Genomic DNA, 20,634 nt, shown 5'->3' on the forward strand with positions numbered 1-20,634 from the left:
TCAAATCCTAAAGTCGTTAAAAGACTTTTCCTAAGACGAGCACAAAGCTACTCAGCAGATTTTCAGCTAATGAATCAACACAAGCTGTCCAGGAAACCAGAAATCCAGCCCACTGGAATGCTGTAACCCCAGGGAGGGGGGGAACAGGCAGTACACTGGGAAGGAAATGAAACAGCAAAGCAGAAGGAAAGGAACATTTCAGCAGTGATCCCTCTTACCACAGCTACTCTGCTGCATTACACATTTCAAGGAAAAAACTTCAATTCGTTTTGCACACTGAAGGGTTCATGTTTTTCAAGCCTAAATTCTGTTCTGTGGTGCTGACATGTACATTTTGAAAACAATTCGGTTTTTGCAAAAGCAGTAAGAAAAAAATTGATATTTAAACGTGAATCAACATTGCCACCTAGTGCCTAACAAACGTCCTCGCTCCAACACTGGGACAATCTATCAGCTCTACATTCCCTTCCCACATGCAAGGGGTAGATGTCAGCAAAACCTGTCTGGAGATTAGAGATTTAAAATGGAATTGTGCATCTTTCATAAGCAGATTTCTCCCCACAGCAAGTTCAATTTTCATGTCAGAATGCAAAGTCCACTGCTGGCAACTTCAGCTTCTCCGGACAATACAGGCAAACGGGGATACCCCCTCAGTGTGAGAACCCAAAGCTAAGGCAGCTACAAGTGCAGGGTTAAAGCCCTCAGGAGGAATTTCAGTGGTTTGCAGAAATCTCTGCTGGGGGACAGACAGTTCCCCAAATCAAATTCATTGTTGTGGCTACAGTGATACAAGAGGCCTTGCAGCTTCAGTGGCAAACACTGATCCTGCCCTGCCTTGGCTCACTGGACACATAAGAAGGGTCCCGCACACATTCATAAGACTGGGGAACACATTTCTGTGCTTCTGTTTTTCCCCGGAACAGATGGTGCAGAAGCAGCAAGTGTTCCCTCACTCCATCCCCCCACTCGGCCTGATGATTCTCCTGTTAGGGCCATTAGCAGACTGAGAGGAGCACAAAGATCTGGTGCCCTTGGAATGGCTGACATTTCAGCGAGCTCTTCCAGTCAGTTTTTTTGTCACTTCCAACTGGATCTCTATTCAGGCAACCACATGAAAGAAAAATGCAGATTCTAATTCGCTCAAGGATTGCATGTAAGGCTATTTCAGCTCATTCTCCATTAAGTTTTATTACAATTTGGTTTTGACTTTTAAACGCCCAGTTCCTTGTTCACCTAAACCCCTTCTATATAGCAAGACAACAATCTGCACCATCCATTAGCTTTTTTAGCCAACATCTATCAAGACAAGACAGGAATCCTGCTCTTTATCAACAGCACCCTGAAATTCATCTGTTCAGCCACACACTTAGGGAGTATCAGTAGGATCCAGCAAATGCTTTGGCTGCTGCCCTGTGGAGCCACGTGAGATATTCATTCACCTGCTGCTAGGAAGTGTGAGTTGTCCTCCCAGCTCTCCTGCCCAACACTCCAGAAAAGACCAAATGGCAAATATCCCCCAATTACCTTTCTGCAGCGGGGATTAGGGCAGCTGAACCGCTTCACATCGTTGTCCAGTAAAGCTGGGAAGTTACAGAAGGGACACCTGCAGCCCAAAATAAGATGCCATTAATGCAGAGTGCCAAACATAGCTTTGCTGAAAGCAGATTTAGTCAAATAGCTGTGTGGAAGTTACTAAGGCTGCCAACCCAGCGCCTGTCGCCAGGATGTGCTGACTGCTGCCTTTTTGCTCATATTTCTTCGATCACTTCCCTGTTTGCAATCAAAATATTATATGCTCAGCACTGCTTTTGACCGTGTAATTTAGAGGATCAGCACAGAGCTGGCAAGCAAGTCTTGGGGGAGACAAGTCTATTGAATTTTAATCTGCTCCTGGTCAAAGGCAGAATAAAAACAGACCTGCGAAGGCAGAAGCCTGAATTTATAATCCAGCTATTTGAAAGCTGCCTATCTCAGAGTCAGCATGCATTTAGAGTTTCAGGGAACAATTTTCTACAGCAGTAAGTGCAGTATCCTCTGCAGGACACTCACCTGACAAGCTCATCTGCACAGGCAGCAGCCACCTCCTCCTCAGCTTTCCTCTCATAGTATTTACAGAGGATGTTCTCTGGAAGCACTTTCTCCAGCTCACTGGTGGGGAAGGAACATGTGCAACTGCCTTCCATGCAGCTGAGCTCTGACTGGGGTTGGAAAGAGAACTCAGGTTCAGTATGATACAATCAAAAAGCAAAACTCAGTACCCAGAACATTACCAAATAAAACAGTGCAGAGCCTTGCTCAGAGAGAATAAGAGTTTAAGTCAGCAGAGCCCAGAATGGTTTGGGTTGGGAAGGACCTTAAAAAAAAAAAAAAAAAAAAAAAAAAAAAAATCAACCAGTTTCAACCCTCCTGCCCTGGGCAGGAAGAACTCCCACTATCCCAGGTTGCTCCAAGTTCCATCCAACCTGGCCTTGAACACTTCTAGGGATGAGGCAGCTACAGCTTCTCTGGGCAACCTGTGCCAGGGCCTCACCACCCTCACAGGGAAGGATTTCTCCCCAGTTTTTTTCCCCAATACCTAATCTAAATCTACCCAAGATGACTGCCAGAGAATGGGTTCACTACAGAAAGAACAAGACTAGTTAAACAAACCAGGCCTCAAACAAACACTGGGCATGAAGATGCTGTTGACAGCTGGGATCACAGCTCACTCCAAATCCACTGTGACCACATCTTGGCCCATTATTATTGTACATTCTCTGCTGAGAACCAGCACTCTGCTCACGAGCAGCATGGTGCATTCATTTCAATTAAGTCATATAAAATACAGCTGCCAGTTTATACATTTACATGAAACAGATCCCAGAGCACAACAGCATCCCACAGTTTGAGCATCATATCCTGAGGCAAAGGAGCACATTTACCTCAGCGCAGGCTAATGACTTGTTTATAGCTCAGCTAAGTACCAGGATAATTGCTACCTAAATCAGAGGCTAAGAAGGTTAGTAGTACCATAGAGGAACCAACCCCCAAATTAAGTTCGGATCACATCGATATTATGAAGGATAAACACTCAGCTAGGAGGAGACCAGCCAAGTAAGAGAGAGATAAGTGTTCTCTGTGCACATACCGCTGGTTTATTAAGTAAAAAATAAAACCCAGACAAGTTATTGCTGTTACTATGAACGTTGCAGAAAGTTTTCCTAATAATCAAGTTGCTAAGTACAGAGCACAAAAAATGGAGGTTAGTAACACTGAAATCCTGAGCAAAGATCTTGTTGTGAAGTTGTTGGCTTCGCGTGATGGTGAGACTGACTTGGATTTCAGGAGACCATTCCATTCAAATATTTCCTGGGAAGCACATCTGTTTTAAGCAACAACATGAAACAAACAGCACACTGTCATCTCCCAACAGCAATCTATCCATCTTCCCCTTGTTCAGTTGTGAAATTCTTACCTTCCCAGAGCCAAAAACTGCCTCCTGAGCATATTTAATTAGGCACTCCTTGCAGAACAAGTGACCGTCCGCACACTGAGTCAGCTCTTCGAAGGCAAACTCCCCGTAGCAGCAGCGGCACTCGATCATCTGCCCGTCCTGCAGCCACCAGAGGAATCAGCATCAGCATCAAAACATCCATAGCTATAGCAACACACACACACAACTGCAAGCCATAAACAATGCCAGCATTAATCCTAAAAACCAGCAACAGATATACACTGTTCCGTCAGAGATCCTCTGTTTGGTGGTCAAAATTCCCTAAGCACAACCAGAAACTCAGTTTTAAGTCACTTAATAGGTACTTGTCCTGCTTGACAGGTTCCAAAAAGCTACAGAACACGTGGTAATTAATAATTCTTAGCCCACAGGCAGAGAAGCATCTTGGGTTTGGGAAGCTGCAGTCGCAGGGAAGCAGCAGAGTGTACACCAGTCATGGGAAAACCCAGACTCAGATCTGTTACTCTCTAAAGGAACATTTACCATCTGCCTGGAGAGACCTTGTCTTGGCCTCTTCACTGCAGGGGTGGAAAAGCTTGCCACTGCTAAAAAGTTCTCCAAAGTTTGAAGAGAAATGGGCACTGTGACCAAAAAGGTAACTCACAGCTGCTGCAGTGTTCTCTAAATTTTCTTGAAGTGAAAGACCTGATTTTCACGTTTTTAAAGAATTTTTTCTGCAAGTGAGGAAGGTCTTCCCACTGGCCGAGCTCCAACAGCAGTGGATCTCTTTTAAACAGCCATAATGGTGGGAGCAAGAGCCAACCTGGTGCTATTCTATTGCAATGTTTGTTCTGAGCAGTGAAGATACAAGCTGAATTACTACAGATCATTATGTGCATCAATACTGTCTTGCTGGCCTCAGCTCTTGTCTACCTTTCCTAAAAGCCAGCCAACAACACACTACACAGGTCTTGCCAGCTCAGCAAGAGCAGCACAGTGCAAATACAGCTTCAGAAAAGCTCCATTCTAGAAGCCAAAAGAATCTGTGAAGTGAGAATTGCAAAACAGTGTCTATGCATAAGGTGAACTCAACAGATCACATTATAGATACTGACCTTCTGATACTGCTCCTCATTCATCTGCAGAGCCAGGAGGAAGTCTGCATGCTGTAAGAGAGACGTGCATCTGTATTTACAGAACAGATAAAGTAATTTTCCAAACTCTACACTCATTTACATTATCTCAGGACTTGCAAACCACCATAAAAGGCTCGCTGTCTGCTTATAACATCACTCAGCCCAGCCCTCCAATCCATTAAGCTATTTATGATTCAGCTAAAACAGATGGGAGAAGCAAAGGCAGCAAGAACAAAGAACTAAATTCTATATTATGGAGGGCTGCTGGTTCAGGTTTCCACGGGCAGAGATGATCTCACCCAACGGGCCTCTCCAGAGAACATGAGCTTTGTGTTTCAAAGGAGACACTATCCATCTGCCTAGGAGACAAGGATCTTTAGGGAGCTGCTTTAGAGAGGACTGTGGGTGCAGAGCTGTGAATTCAGTCCTTCCTCAGCCTATGAGGGGAAGACAACACACGAGAGGGTGTTGCAGTTCTCAGCACAGGACAAGCCATTCTGGAGCCAAAGGACTGCCAACTTGTGGAAGGGAGAGTGAGTGGACAGCCTGCCTTGGGCCTGGTCATTACTCACCACCATCACTGAGCTGCAATTACAAGCCCTAAAGCAGCAGAGAAGCCTCCTAACAGTTAGAGGAAAGAATTAGTTAGTAGAGTTTTTACCACTTTGCAGCAAAAAAAAAAAAAGCCCCAGAATGGTGTTTGCACAAGTAGCAGCTGCACATTTAAGTAAATATGAAACTCTGTGCTTGGCTTCTTTCCTTCAAAATTGAGTTACTTGGGAAGAGACATATGTGTTAACAGGTAGGGAAGGGGCAAACATAGTTATTCAATATTTGGTTCAGTGTTTGAATTTCTGTAAGAGACAGATTTTCACATTTAGGGCCAAAACCTTGACAGTTGTTGAAGTTGTTTGCACCAGAAGATCAAAGCAGCTCCTATCACTCACCTCTGCCATCTCTTTCACTTTCTGCTCATAGAATTCCTGCTCCAGCAGCACCGGTGGGAGAAGAGAGAGCTTGTCATAGGACCTCCAGTGCCGTCTCTTATTCTCCAGGAAGAACATGCGCTTCTCAATTTTCACATCCCCTGAAGCAGAGTTAAAGGCACAATGAAATGGGAATGGAGCAGCCAGAACAAAGCTTAAACCCTTTGTCCTCCACCTGCCACCAGCTGTGTAACTTCAGCATCTCAAACAGCACTGTACCAAGCAGAGGCACTAATGAAGAGGATCTCCAAAACAGATACCAGGCAGTGACAGAAACTCAGCTGTTTTGGGACCACATCCCCTTTTTAAGAACACTGCTTTGTGCTGCAAGCCTGTTCTGTTCACAGTAACAACACAGAGAACACAACACACGCAGCTTGGCATTTACCTTGCTCAAATTTGAAGTCTATATATGAATACTGATTCATTTCTTTCCTCCTTTTTCGTTTCCCACTGGTTTCGGGAGACAGCTCCTGCCATTTTTTGATAGCATCTGAAAAGGCCTAGAAAACAACAGACAGACTTAAATCCTGTGCCTGAAGAAAGCAAAAGCACATACTTCAAGCTGAAGCACAGTACAAACATTGGCATAGGACTGATCCAAAACTAAAAAGCCAAACACCCAATACAGAGGCAATTTTACATCCTTCCTTTGCTCACCTTGTTATATACTCATAAAGTAATCATTCCATAAAAACAAACTAGTTGAATGGTACTTCGTAACACCTCATCTAATAACTTGCATCACAGTGCAGTATTAAACAGAGTTGTTTTGGAGTTTTTTGTGGCTGGGTTTGGTTTTTTTGTTTAAAAAACTGAGGTTAAAAATACTCAGTCCTCAATCAATCAAGTGAAGAGACAAGAAGCTTTTGTTTTAGTTAAGTCACAGAATAGTAGAGAAAGAAGCTCAAGCAAGGGGAGTGTATCAGAGGAGCAGATCCAAGTAAAAAGCCTGAAGCCACCCTGCATTCAGTTTGTTGATACTTAAAACAAGTGTCTTTGCATCTCCATTACAGTAAAGCTCTTATGTGGAATACAGGACTCATTCCACAAGTCATAATAAGAAGAAACAGGACATTGAGGCTTGGGCTTCTTTTCAATTACATGCAGTCAGTTAACTAACAGCAGCAGTTAAATGTTTGAAGATTTAGCTAAATGTCTGGGTTTTATTGGCAATTATACTGCACTTCAGCAGCAACCGTAGGGGAACACTTCCCAGTTTAATGCATCAACCACCATCAGCTAGACAGTGTTTCCCCAGCTCTCCCATTAGAGAAAGTAAAAACTTCCTGCAGCATTCTGTCTGGCCAATAAATTTCAAAAATCTCTACTAAATGGATTAAAACTTCTTAAAAGGAAAGGAAGATTATTATAAAACCCATAATCACACACTAGCAGATGGTACAGTAAGGCAAAAGATGTCTCAGTGCTCTCTGCAGACATGGGAGGTAAGCCTAGGAAGGAAAACAGACTTGAGCTGGAGAACCTTTCGTGTGATTGCATAGTGTCCCTTGAGCTCGTGCAGTGCCCACTTGATGTCCTGGCTGCTCAGCATTTTGAAGTCTGCCATGAGCAGGTCAGCTGCCTGGATAAAGCACCGCTGGTCAAGGGGGGCAAGTTTGGAAAAGTCAAAGTAGTCCACTTTAGGCACCTAAGGACAAAATGAGAGATTAAAAGGCTGCTATAAACACACACAAGAACACCCCAAATCGCTCTTTCAGTGATCAGGACCTTCTGCAAGACCACCCAAAATTCAGGTTACGTGGCACCCAGTTCTGAGCACCTATGTAACAATCACCTATATAACCAGAGCATGGCATAGGTGTGCAGCCTATTGGTCTATGCATCTGTGTAGGTGACCTGCACAAGGTAAAATATAGTTTTAAACCATTGTGTGTTGCTCCATGAGACAGCAAGGAGAGGAAATATTTAGGTTACTATAAAGGGTGAAGCTTTATTTGGCTCGAGGTCGAGAGATGCTTCCAAGAGTAGAAAGAGGTATCCAACGTTTCTCTCTCAGGCTACAGAGAGCTACTTCAACATACTCAAAGCTCAGAGAATTTTTTTGTCAAATGGACTTTTAAAAACAAGTCAAATCAAGCAGCTGTAGGGAGATTTGCAGTTGACAGACCAAAAGGCAATGCCTAAAGGCCTCACAAGAGAGACCTGAGGGCCGAGGCTACTTCATGGGAGAACGACTGTGGAATTCTTGTCTCAGTTATCAAAATGAACACTTCAGACGGGGCAGTGACAGGCAGGGCAGAGGGGCTCGCTGGAGGCAAAGGAGCAGACACTGCAGCTATGCCACAGCAAAACAGCAAAGTCTTGGAAATCGTCTTGCAAGCAACTAACTATTGCTATTTAACACCGTCTTAAACATGCCCAGGGGCCTCCTGTGAAAGCACAGCTCAGTCAAGCACTCTGCAAACACACACTAATCAAACCAGACATCCCAAGGTCCACTCAGGCTGAACAGACTGGCCCAGAGGCACACTGGGGATGAGGATACTCTCACTTGCCTTTGTCTCATCTTGGCTGGCAAGCAGGCTGCTGCTGGGATTCAAAACCACTCTGCCTTCCTTCTTTGGGTAATCTGGATTTTCCAGAAGAAAGTTACAAAGTCTGAAAAGATAAATATAGTTACTTCAGGGTTGGGGAGCTCAGGTTCATTTCTCATTTGTCCAATTTTTAGTATCCTGTAATTATGAGGCTACACAGGCAAGTCACAGTCTGCTCTGGAAGGATCAAGGGAGGTCCTAGATTTGAGTAAACTTCAAGTAAATGACTGAGAATTTAGTAAAAAATGATCAGCTGTGTGGCTGCAGAAGGAAAAGCAAATAGATCTTGTCTTTCAACAAGTAAATTTACATACATGAAGCTTGTATGGGTAAGCTATTAATCATCTATGGAAAAAACAGCCTAAAAATCCCTACAAAACCTGTGAAAGGTTGAGGTCTTCCTGAACAAAATATTACAGATTCAAATTTGAATTAAAGCCTCCATTCTCAATCTACCATCACATTAAAGCAACCAGAGCAACCTGGTCTAGTGGAAGGTGTCCCTGCCTGTGGAAGGTGTCCCTGCCCGTGGAAGGGTGCTGGAATCAGGTGATCTTTAAGATCCTTTCCAACTCAAACCATTCTGTGATTCTACAAATAAAGCAGTGACAAAAACATGTTTAAACTATGTGTGCATGCAATACACACTCTGAATACAGGTTTCATTGTAATAAAGCTTGAAATTACACCAGCGTTATCCAAATTCCAGTAGAAACTGGTCTGGTGAGAACAACACTTAGAAAATAATCACTAAAATTGCTGACAAAAATTGCATAATAGCCTGTAAATGCAGCATACCTGAGGTCCTATCACAAATAGTTATGACTGTCAGGTAAATGTAGTTTAAATTACTATTTTAGCTTAGAAAAGACTCAGCAAGCGGTTTCCAAATATGCAATTGCTGGAGACCACAAACACCCCAGCAGCCCTTCTGAAAGGGCAGCCTGCTGCAGGCTGTCGGGCTCAATCAGACTCTCACAGCTTGTTCTCAGCCCTCACCAACCAGCTGTGCTGGCTGGGTCAAGTAACAGAAGCTGTTCCTCAGTTTCCCCAGCTGTAGAACAGGATCCCTCTGAAAGGAGCCAGGACAAGCAATTAACATTTGTAAAACTATTGGAATGAGAAGGTGCTAGGCTGCAGCAAAGACATAATTGCAGCTAATTTACATTCCTGATGTCAGAAATCAGGCCCTAATTAAGAAATCTGAACTGGCTGGAAGCATTAACCCACTATCAAGGCACGATTACTTTAGCTCTGCTTTCACATTCAAAGCAGGGGCATTTCTTTTTGCTTAATCGGGTATTGACATATTGAGCCAGAAGCTTTTGACCGACTGTGAATGCTCCCGCACACAAAAGCTGAATAGATGATACCCTGCTAAGAGGAGCTCCCACATCTTATCTTTCACATCAGTTGGGTTTTAAGACGATCATTTGGGGGGAAAAACAACAAAATATCTCGGCATTGGGCATTTAATAGCTTTCAGCTCCCAGCTCCCCCCATCCCTTTGGTGAAAGATAACTGTTTTAATCCAACACAACGGCAACTTCAAGGAGCTCAAACCGCAGCTCAAACGGTCAGGATACATTTGAACTACCCTGCATGCTGCCATTTCAACACTCAGGGATTTTGGGGATGTTAACCTTCAGTGTCTGACAACTAGTTAAGTGGGTCCCGGCGCACAACCACACACACTCACAGCACTGTTCATTAATATCTGCACCACAGGACACAGAGCTGGTTAAAAGCCTCATCCCTGCCCAAACCCAGCCACCCTTATTTATTATATTTCAAGCCTGATTCAGCTTGACACACCGTGGAGATCAAAGAGTCCCTGCCAGCGAGGCTGACCAGTGCTTTGACCCATTTGTTCTCATACAAAAGCTGCAGTGACAACTCAAAAGATAGTTTGGTTAAAGGAATAAAAATATCGAGAAGAAATCTTTATCATCCAGTAAGTGGGTAACGCACCGCTGAGCAGACACTGTAGCTGCCTACAGGGAAGCCTGGAAGCACCTTTTCATCTCACTGGGTCTGTGGCACACAATGGGAGAGAAGAGATTTCGGGAGCAGAAAGGGAAGGAACACATTAAGACCGAAGGAAGCCGATAGTACGATTTAATTCCATCAGGCTTTGCTAAATCCCCGCAGGACACAAAGATGAGTTTTTTCACACAGTCTGCGAGGGTCTTGCAGCCAGATGCCCAACCTCAACAGACCAATCGCCCCAAGAAATGGCCCTGCTGGTCTTCTACATGCCCACCACAACCATCCACCTCGAGGGGCACCCAGTCTGTGGTAGGGACACCCAAAAGTTGCTCCACCACTGCAGGGAAAGCACTTTGGAAAGACAAGAAAAGTTACAGTCTGATGACTTTCTAACCAAGCCCTACTTTGGAGACACTACTTCATAACACAGGCAAAGCAGCAGAATAGGAAATCTATGCCCAATGGATGGGATCATCCTTAGTTCCTTGCCAGTTAACTTATTTATGGCCCAGTAACTAATTCTAAGCCTCACGCACCTAAATACTGCTTAATTAGTGCCCCAGTTAGCTGGAAAGGGCATTGGATTTATACAAGTGAATACTCTGGCAACCAACACCTATTCTTCATTCCTGTATAACGTGCTGGAGACAGCAGTGACAGTTGCAGAGAGAGAAAGAGAGGCCACCAAGCATCAGACACCAGTCACAAGTGATTTACTTCAAACCTCTCTCCCCCTGGTGCTGCTGGTGCCAACACACGCAATCCTTTGCTCCTCAGCTCTGCAAACTGCACCCAGAAGGGCAGGGAGATGATGCAACTCAGCAATAAGGTTAATAACTTTTTTTTTTTAAACTTTTGACTCCAACATGACTCCCAGAGACCTCCAGCATGATAAACTCTAGGGTACCCCTGAGCCGTTAATGCAATTTGGAAAGCAACAGTCCTCGCACTGATATTTCTTTCAGCTCCTTTTATTTCACTTCTTAGCTCATATTTCTGCTCAGTTCAACCAAAATTAGTACTTAGCAGATCTCTAGAACCAATCCTACCAGCCCTTAAATGTGCTTGCTCTATTTTATCTGTAAAAAGTGATGTGAGAGAACTCAAGCAGCACCGCTGCTACTTAAACAAGTAAAGGGGATAAAAGCCAACAGCATGACACTAAATAATGAAGTCCAAGCCAGTATCAGCTTCACCTGGAAAAAGCCAAAAACCAGTGAAATGAAGAGGCAGGGAACCATTTTCTCCAACTCAAAACTCAACAACACACCTTCATACCGTGTTTTATAAAAGTCATCTTAACACCTTAATCCTGATACTCATCCTTTAAGAACTCTAGTATTAGATAAGACTAAATTATATGTAATATCTTTAAATTAGCAAATGATCTTAAAAGCAGAGAAGCTACAGCACAATATCAGAATTACAGAGGATTTAAGAACAGCTCTACTACAAGTAGAAACCAAAACTACTCTGCTCTTTTGCAGTATCAAGGCAGTGCTGAGTCCCAGACTGGATGTGCTCTGGAACAGCAACACTGGCTGGTGTGGACATGGAAATGTGCTGCAGGTTGTAGGACACACTGTGGTCCTTGGCTCTGTACTTACACATTTAAGTCATAGCAGTTCTTGATGATGATTAATTCTTCAATATATTCCTTCTTCACATCTGGGAATCTTGCTTCCTACAGTAGGAAAAGCTAAAGGTTACGTAGGTGTTTGAGGAGCTGTGTAGTACACGTAGCAACAGCACCAAAGACAGGGATTCATAGGTAATTATCTGGCACACTCCTGAGACTGGGAACAAAACAGTCAAGAGATCATTTATATCCATCCAGCCTGGCTACTGCAAGCTGCTGGCTTTCCTTTGCTCCACACCATGATTGCTAACAGCTCTTTCTCAAAGGAAGAGTGTGGGTAGTGATGTGAAAGCCCACGAGCCCTAAGGAGAGATTCAGACTCGATGGAAGCAGGGGAGGCACGCAGGTATGACCTACAACACAAGGAAAGCTAATATTTACCTTCAGCCAGACCTTAAGGAGTTCCAGATTGTGTGCTGAAATACAGCATTCCAAAAGGAAAAAAACAACACCACAAATACCCACCCAAAGCACCCAGACACACCAGCAACGAGACCAGGACAGACGACAAACCTTTACTGGCATTTCTGGGAAGGCTCTCCCAGCATTTGTCACATAGTAGAGAACACTGTTTGCTGCTCTCTCTCACGTTTCTGTACAAGTACTGCAAATGATTGCACCATGTGGTATTTTGCTTTACAAGACTGGACTGGTCAGGGTTGTCAAGCAACCCTGACAATGCAATAGCAGCTTCTTACCCATCTCAAACAAAGTCACTGATCAACGAGGTCCTACTTGGAAAGAACCGAATTTTGTTGAACTGCTAGGAAAAAAAGAGTAGTAGAAAAAAATAGAAAAAAGATATTTTCCTCAACCTCCAGTTTTCCCAAGTAGAATCAGATATGGGATGTAGAGGGAAGACCTGGAAGGGTTGAGGGTGGTGTAAGATACAGATGCAGTAGAATAAGCTTGTTTGCAAAAAAATACTCAGTAAGGCATCAAGAGGGATCCTTCCTCCCTAGCAATCAAGGGGAGGAGTGTGTAAACATTAGACACATTAATCACCACATTCTTATTTTGCTTTATATTTCAAATTTACACCATGTTGCCCAAGCTGCTGAATATACCAACGGATAAGGAATGCCCTTCTTGGTGGTTAAGTAGCCAGTGCTCTTCATGCCAACCTTCACATGCAGAGTCAGCAAGGAGCACGTGGAGTTAACATACATGAGTCCTTATGCTGCTTATCCAGTTATCTTATCCCTCAGTGCTACTGCTTGGAAATCCACACTGCAAGGGCAACTATCACCCCTTGGCCGTAGACCAAACTACTGCAGGAGAGGCTGCTGAAAACAGTCATGGTTCTCAGCCATGTGTCTCTAAGCTTTCTCTAACCCACCCTTTATCCCTCTGGTCTTGGGGTCTCAGGTTTGCTCAGTTAGCTTTACATCCATTCCTAAAACAGCTCTACAGACCTGTGTTAGGAATCAGCCAAACAAAACCAAACCAGCAGATCCAAGAGGGCAGAAGCCTTTCAGGGAACCAACCCATGTTATTTCACCCCAAACTACAGTTTTCCAAGACAGTTCATCACATGCTCCTCACCTGGTACATGGCTGAGCATCAGCCAAAGAAACGAGGATCTGCAGCCGGAGCCACCAGGGCTGTGCTCTGAGCACGTCACACTCTACACACCTTGAAAAACCTGCCTGAAACCATCACACACACAGGAGGAAACGAGCCCTGGGAGTACTCACTGTCTCTCTGATGAGTAGTGCAGTGAGGTCCTGCTCCTGCCCAGCAGCTCCTTGTTCTGGCACGTTGCTGGAGCCAAGTTCCTGAGAGCCCTGTGCGGGGAAGGCCGGGCCTGGCTGCTCGTTGTCCCTCCCTCCCTGCTGACCCGTTTCCTCAGGCGGATGCGCCGGCTGGGGAGAAGCAGGGCCTGGAATCCCATCTTGCTGTGGCTCCGGCCGGGGGAAGGCTGGCCCAGGAGCCTTCTCTCCATAAGCCCTCAAAGATCCTGGGTCTGCTTCTGGCTGCCCTTGCTGAGGAGCACAACCATTTGCTACAGCACGTGGCTCGTCTTCCAGCATCGGGAAGTACCGGTGTCCCAGCTGGCTGTTCTCCTGGGTCTCCTGGTCCGTGGTGGTTGCAGCAGTTGTTCCTCTGAGGTTTTGCTCTGTCTCCACGTTCTCTCGCCATTCTTGGGCTTCCACCTTTTCCTCCTGTTGTGCTGGAAGCTCTGCATTCTCCAGACTCACAGTTTCTGTGTTAACTAGAGGCTGTGGACTCATCTTTACTGGTGGCACCAAACTTGGACCAGGCTCCTGCTTACTTTTAAGTTCAAAGCTGGGGACATTAAGCTCAGAGGGCCCAGGCTGCTGCAGTGCAAAGTTCACACTCTCATCCCTGCTTGGTCCAGCACTGCCCTCCACCATGTGATTATACCCGTCTCCCTGGCACAGCAGGGCTGAATCCTGCAGATCTGTCCTCCTTGGGGCTGAATCCTGCAGATCCGTGCTCCTCGAGGGCTCAGCAGCACTTTCAGATCCTCCTTCTCCCCCAGTGCTTGCACCCTGCCATGGAGCAGCAGGTCTGATGACATTGGCACGCAGAGGCTGCTGATGCTTTGGGGTCTGAAAAGAACACAGACAAGAGGTAAGTAGGAATTCCTGTCTGCATGTCAGAATCCTTGTTCCAGATACTTTTGCATCTAATCAAACATCTGATGGGAAGCAGATACACAGTCTGTTTAGCAAGATGCTTAATAAGGCACAAAACTGCAACTCACACATCTTTGTTTCACTGAACTCCATCCTCAGCCTGTCCCCAGGTGCTAAGAGAAAATGTGGGCAGAACTGAGGATGCACAGGACTTTCAGAGTGGAACAATTTCCTAAGCTCACCTCAGTACCCACTTCCCTCCCAGTAAAATAGTCTGGGAACATGGAACTAACTGATGACATATTTGTCTTCTCACCAACTTATTTAAACAAGCAGGAACCAAAGCTCAAAACATTAATCTCTGGCCTTGTTCTTGCCTCTGGCAGACAGACTGCTGTATGCCAACAGAGCCTGAGTGTTCTCTGCTACTGTTTTCAACTAAGAAACAGAAAGGTCAGCTTTGCAACCTATTTTCTCAATGCTTTCGGTTAATTTAATACAAAAGTGGAATATATTCTTAAGATAATATAGATAAGAAATGCTGCAAAAATATAAGTGGATAAAACAGCCCAACATGAATGCAAATAGCATAGAGGAATATTAAGCATACAAGGTGTGTATACAAATCAAACAAGGCATGGATTGAAAACCCACCTTACACAACACACCACCTCTCTGGATTCAGACAGACAACTTTATGGGAGCTATAACCTTGGTTAAGTAGAACTTTAGCTACAATGTAGTTTAACAATCTAGTTCTCCTCTCTTGTGCCCAAACGTGATTAAATAAAGCCAGCAAAATGCCATCATTTCAACATTATTTCAGACATCCTAAGTAGATTGCTATAACCACACAGGACTCAGAGGAATGCATCGGATGTTTGCACAAGACTTAGCTGTACAGGCCATGAACAAAGCAGAGCAACTACAAGAATGAAAAATTACCTCTGCCAAGATGAACACATCATCATCATCATCTTCCTCAGGCTGCTGCTTTTCCGGCGTTTCCAGCGACAAAGGTAATTCTTCATCCGAGGAATCTGATATCGTGATAAGGCCTTCGTCCCTGCGGTCTATCCAGTCTGCAGAACAGCAAGTACAGCTAAAATTAGCTCTTTGCTCAAGGTAAAACTGGAATTGACAGGGCACATGTAGTACCAAAACACCCGAAAGAGCCATCTTCACATCTGCACCGCAGCAACAGGGAACAAGCACTCAGAGGTCACTGATCCCTCCGCAAGTTACTCTTACAGCCACTCCTCCCTCCCCAGCCCCTGAGCAAAATGCCTCCACAGCCCCAGCTCACCACAACAGCACCTGCAGGAACAGTCACTGGCACTCATGAAGAGGGTCTTCTATCCTGAACTTCAGCACAAGTCGAGGTGCTGCAGAAGTTACTCTGAACAAGCCATACTTCTGCAGAGAAGTCCTGAACTTTCAGTACCTGGGGGGCACTGCATTTTCTTTTACTAACTTGCAGAGCATTTTAGCAGAGAGATAAGGTTCTCTGTGCAATTTGGCCTCTTCTGGAAGAGTGAGACTTTGCAGGAGTACTTTATGCAGGGCTGAGAGAGGGCCTGTGGCTGTGGGTGCAGAAGATATCCTTCTATTAGATGACAACCTTGTCCTCAAGGCTTGTCAAGAGTGGAATACAGATGGTACTGAACACAAGTGATATATTCAAGGCAGAAACAGGGTTTCTGTACTACAGAGAGAACATACAACTATGCTTTTCCTCAATTTTGACAAGTTTTGGCTTATTTTTTAGCATGAGCATTCGTTTATCACCTTTCAGGCATATGGAGAAAGCATAATTTTGAACTGCACTCTTGGAGGAACGGGTGCCAATGCACACAGCCCTATGAGGGCACAAATGCACGGCCAGCCTCTCCTCTGTGGGGACCTCAGGAGGATGGATCCTCCTTGGATCTGCTGAAACACCTCCACATGGTGTTCCCACAAAGTTAGCAATCTCCCTTAAGGCAGTACAACATGAGAAAGACAAGAGCCAAATATTTTGCATGCCTGCATAACATGAAAGAGCTTTCTGGAGGTGGCTAAGTCAGCGTAACAGAGCAGCGTGTGACAGGACAGAACACACCACCAGCAGTTCCCAGCAACGGCACTCCTGAGAGCTTAGTGACTCTCAATCCCGATGGTTGTAAGCAGAGTTTTGGAAATAGGCACAACTCAGTACTCACCTTTCCCTCTGTGACTGCGGAAGCTGTTCAAGTTGATCACCTCTTCATTCCCACCTCTCTCTGCCATTTTAAACAGCTGTACCCACAAGTGTCAGTGCCCAGGCATGGCAGGCAGGCTCACATGAGGAACTAGAAGGTAAAATAAAACCAGGAAAGAGTAAAGCAAACTCAACTGCACCCTAAGCAGACTTCCTCAAGACTAGGCCACTAGAACATTTTGGGGCTTCTCCTGGCTCTCCCAGCTCAGTCTCGTCATGAGGATATTTTTCTGTACCCCCTTCTCAGTATCTAAGAGCAGACATGTCTATCTTCTGTTCCAACAGTTAAGAAAGTCAACTGAAGAGTGCAATCAGGCCTGAGAAGTTTCTCTGGAGAAGACATGAAGGTTTTTACAGCTGTGCAATCACAAAGTGAGGAGAGATGCAGTTCTGTCCAGACAGGACTTGACCCCTCCCCATATATGGATCTTCTGTTTCCAGTAAGTCCAAAACCTGATGCACCAACCCACACAGCAGTGTTCCTTCCACCATCAACTGGTGAGAGGGGCAAAAGCCCCTTGCCTGAGCAGTCACAGGGCAGCTCCACCTAAACCTGCATCTCAAACATCCCAGCTGATGTCATTACAACCACCCCTGTCACCCTTAATGCCATGAAGCCAAGCTCACTTCCACAACACCACGTTATTGGCATGTCAGAAGGAAGCTGCACCCCTGGCAGGGCAGTATGGAACAAGTCACATTACAGAGCACACTTTCCTGCCACCATCTGCTATCCTAAAGAAGATATTTCCCTGATTTACAGTGAGTGTTTGGTACAAATTCCAGGATATGCCATCTGCTCTCAATCCAGAAAGGAGAACACGACAGGAATCAGGTTCCTTCACAGGACTGAGCTTTTGGGACTAAACGTTGTTACCCCAGCCTGTTCTCAGAGAGGCACAATGAACCAGAGGCTCCCAAACAGGATTAGTGGGACAGAGGAATCACTGCAACCTGAACAGGAGGTTTCCATTTTATGCTGTCAGCTTATAGCTCTCAATCCCTATCATGGAGAGGCTGAACAGATGCAGAAACTCTGAGCACAATTTGATCACTGGAAGGAGAATGAAGAAGGTCTTTTTATTGAAAAGTATTCATCTTCTTATTGCAGCACAGAGGAATCTGTACTATTAAATATTTACTGATGCATAAGTTGGAAGAAAATGATGGGTCTGCTACAAAAATCCTGTTTACTAGTACACAAGAGCAGTATAAATTCCTCCTCAGTAATTCTACTTAACATCCCCTGCAGGGAACAGGAGTTGCAGCTAGGGCAGTAAAATGAAGAAATCAGTTCAGATGCACAGGATACAATAATAATAATAAAAATGTATAATTTAGCACTTAAGAAAGCTCAGCAGCTCAGCTCAGTGCCTGAAGCAGCCTTCTCCAGAGGGAACCTCCAGCAGAGAGGTTTCAAGGCTTGGCTACAAACAGCCATGATCCCTGTATTGGTGATGGTCCAAATTTAGTGGGACATTGGGTGAGGGAACTGCAGAGGCCTCTTCTAACCAGCACTGCCACAAATATGCAACCACCCCTGTATTGAGCCCTGAGACCTCAGCAGCACACCCTGGTCCCAACAAGCAACTCCCAAGATTATCATGGGTCCAGTGATGCTTTGAAAGTGTCTGAAAAGCAAGATTTCGGCAGCATTTCCACCAGGTTCTTCAGCTTCTGCCTTATAAGGAGAAACAAATCTTACTTTATTTGCCAGAATGGCATGAAAGCACTGTTCTCATCATTGCAGGCAGGTGCTTGAGAGCTGGGTCACTGTAAGTGTGCTTGGTGAAAACCCTGGCCTTTCTAAAAGGTCACACCCACATTATTACAGTTGTATTTTCCCTGGTGCTCAGGAATAGCTACCACCTAGTCCTGTGTTATTACTCTTCCATCCTTAGCTCTCTGAGTCATTTAGCAAACAAAACCAACACACTTCTTGCCATTTAAAATATGGAGAAATGGAGGCACAGATGGGACCAGCGTGGCCAAGGTCACCGAGCAAACACTGCGAAGCAGCACTTGCAGGCTGGCTGGGGAGGAACAAGGACATTTGTGAAAGCCACAGATCAGCTCTCACAGCATCAAGCAGTGCAGACAGAGGCTGGACAGGTGTCTGCTCGGATCTGCTCCAAGCAGAACTAAGTGGCTGGATATTCCTCCCCTTCAGGGACACGCAGTGCGTTAGCAGGGCTGGGTGTGCAGGTAATGAGGGTGGGATGACACTGCAAGTGCTCAGCACAGCCATTCAAAAAATCTGCTCCCAAACAGCTCAAATGGTGCTTTGTCCAATGCTGGCTAAACCCCAGCTGTTCACATCCAGGAATGATGGATAAGCCACAAGACACATTAAGGTTGTATTTTCTACAAGCTACTTCGATCCTGTAGAGAGGAGCTTGCACTTCAACCTTCAGCATTGAGAAAGGGGTACAGGAAATACTCTGAAATTAAATTTGGGACAAAAAACTGTCTACCCTCTCATACAAGACAAAAATGTGCACACATCACCAACAGACTCATGGTGGCTTAAAAGCAGGAATACAATAAATAGCATTAACAGTATACACAGTCAAAGCAACAAAAAAAAAGAGTCAAGCCTGGAAAGAACTGGCAATTCTTTCTACTTCAAAACAGACTGAATAAAAACCCAAGGAGCTTAATAAAGCCCTGCTTTGAGGGTAAAAGCCAAACTTCCACCAAGAGCTAGCAATTCATTTTGTCAATACTCAGTACAGAGCTGAAGTTTAAACAAATATCTATAAGCATGGGCCAGTTCCATCTAGTGGCATGAATAAGAAGTTTATTCATGTTTATGGCACCAGGCCGCCAAGAATGTGAAGTAACAAGATCAAAGCCACCCTGGGGTCTTGCCCTACATAAACAACAATAAAAAAGCAAGGAAGATAGATGGAAAGAAGCTATTCCATGCTACCTCAGTGATTTCAGTGCCTATTTATAGGTAAAGAATAAGGCTACCTATAAGCAAGCTCTAACATGCCCATCAGCTTTTCTGCAACACAGTCAAGGACAGGAAACTAGAACTGTTTTAAAAGCAAAGGACCTGGCAGCAGCCAGATAAACACTTTGCAAGCTTTTTAGTTTTTCTTTTTTTCTTAAGAGGCTCCCACCTGCACTACAGCATGTCAAGCTGGATTTGGGATTGGAATCCCTATGCAGGTGACACAAAACTCATCACGACTTCTAAGACTGACAGTGCAGTGAAGACCACCCCAGTTCCACCCAATTTCACCTCCACTTTTCATATTACTCCACACATTCATGGCTCAGAATCACAGGATATCCTGAGGTGGAAGGGGCCCACAAGGATCATCCAGTCCAACTCCTGGCCCTGCACAGGACACCTCAACCATCCCACCCTGTGCCTGAGAGCGTTGTCCAAATGCTCCTTGAGCTCTGGCAGCCCTGGGGAGCCTGTTCAGTGCCCAACCACCACACTGCACATCCAAATTATTTCACTGCACAGGCAATAAAATCCTCCCCATTGTGGGTTTTCCTACAGCAGTTCGAGAGGAGAAGGACCCATTAACAGAACAGCTACTGGGAAAACCAGAGACCATCAGGGATTTACCTGTAACAGTTCTCTGAACTGATTAGACCTCAGACTGACAGCTGAAGTCACATGTACTTCCCGAGAAGCTCCTCAAACATGCAAAAATATAATCCACAAAACCACTGGTCCCAACCACTACTATGACTTAACGGATCAGCTGCTACGAGGTGAAGCAGGTCTCGGGAGCACAGAGAATGCTTACACAAGGATTTCCAAAACCCAGGCAAAATCCTTTCAAACACCACATTACATATTTTTAGCCTAACCTAAAAATAGGCACCATCAGTGCTGTGCATATATTTAATCTCCTGGTATATGGAGGAGTTTCTGGGCTGCAGTAACTGGAGCAGAACTCAAATCTGCTCCCTCCACCTCACATTTGTGCTGTGATGAGCATCTTCAGATGGTGCTGGAATTTAAAATGACAGTCAAGGGGAGACCCCCCCCTCTCCTTACAGTGTAATGTATTTTACCCCCCAC

General features: G+C 45.0%; 1 protein-coding gene across 11 annotated transcripts in view; it reads right to left on the reverse strand.

Annotated features, from left to right (window-relative positions):
- The window catches only part of RNF216 (ring finger protein 216), a 78,091-nt gene that overhangs the window by 46,751 nt on the left and 10,706 nt on the right, over positions 1-20,634 (reverse strand). For all 11 annotated transcript variants that reach the window (XM_032703877.1, XM_032703874.1, XM_032703869.1 and 8 more), the window contains 12 exons: positions 16,546-16,674; positions 15,290-15,426; positions 13,439-14,317; positions 11,710-11,786; positions 8,075-8,177; positions 7,042-7,206; positions 5,944-6,058; positions 5,517-5,656; positions 4,549-4,599; positions 3,455-3,592; positions 2,050-2,198; positions 1,525-1,603 (listed from right to left, as the gene is read on the reverse strand). In XM_032703877.1, the coding sequence (XP_032559768.1) occupies positions 1,525-1,603; positions 2,050-2,198; positions 3,455-3,592; positions 4,549-4,599; positions 5,517-5,656; positions 5,944-6,058; positions 7,042-7,206; positions 8,075-8,177; positions 11,710-11,786; positions 13,439-14,317; positions 15,290-15,426; positions 16,546-16,612 (2,100 nt within the window). In that variant the 5' untranslated portion in view covers positions 16,613-16,674. The remainder of the gene's footprint in view (positions 1-1,524; positions 1,604-2,049; positions 2,199-3,454; positions 3,593-4,548; positions 4,600-5,516; positions 5,657-5,943; positions 6,059-7,041; positions 7,207-8,074; positions 8,178-11,709; positions 11,787-13,438; positions 14,318-15,289; positions 15,427-16,545; positions 16,675-20,634) is intronic.

The sequence above is a fragment of the Chiroxiphia lanceolata genome, chromosome 16, assembly GCF_009829145.1.
Source record: "Chiroxiphia lanceolata isolate bChiLan1 chromosome 16, bChiLan1.pri, whole genome shotgun sequence".
Taxonomy (NCBI): domain Eukaryota; kingdom Metazoa; phylum Chordata; class Aves; order Passeriformes; family Pipridae; genus Chiroxiphia; species Chiroxiphia lanceolata.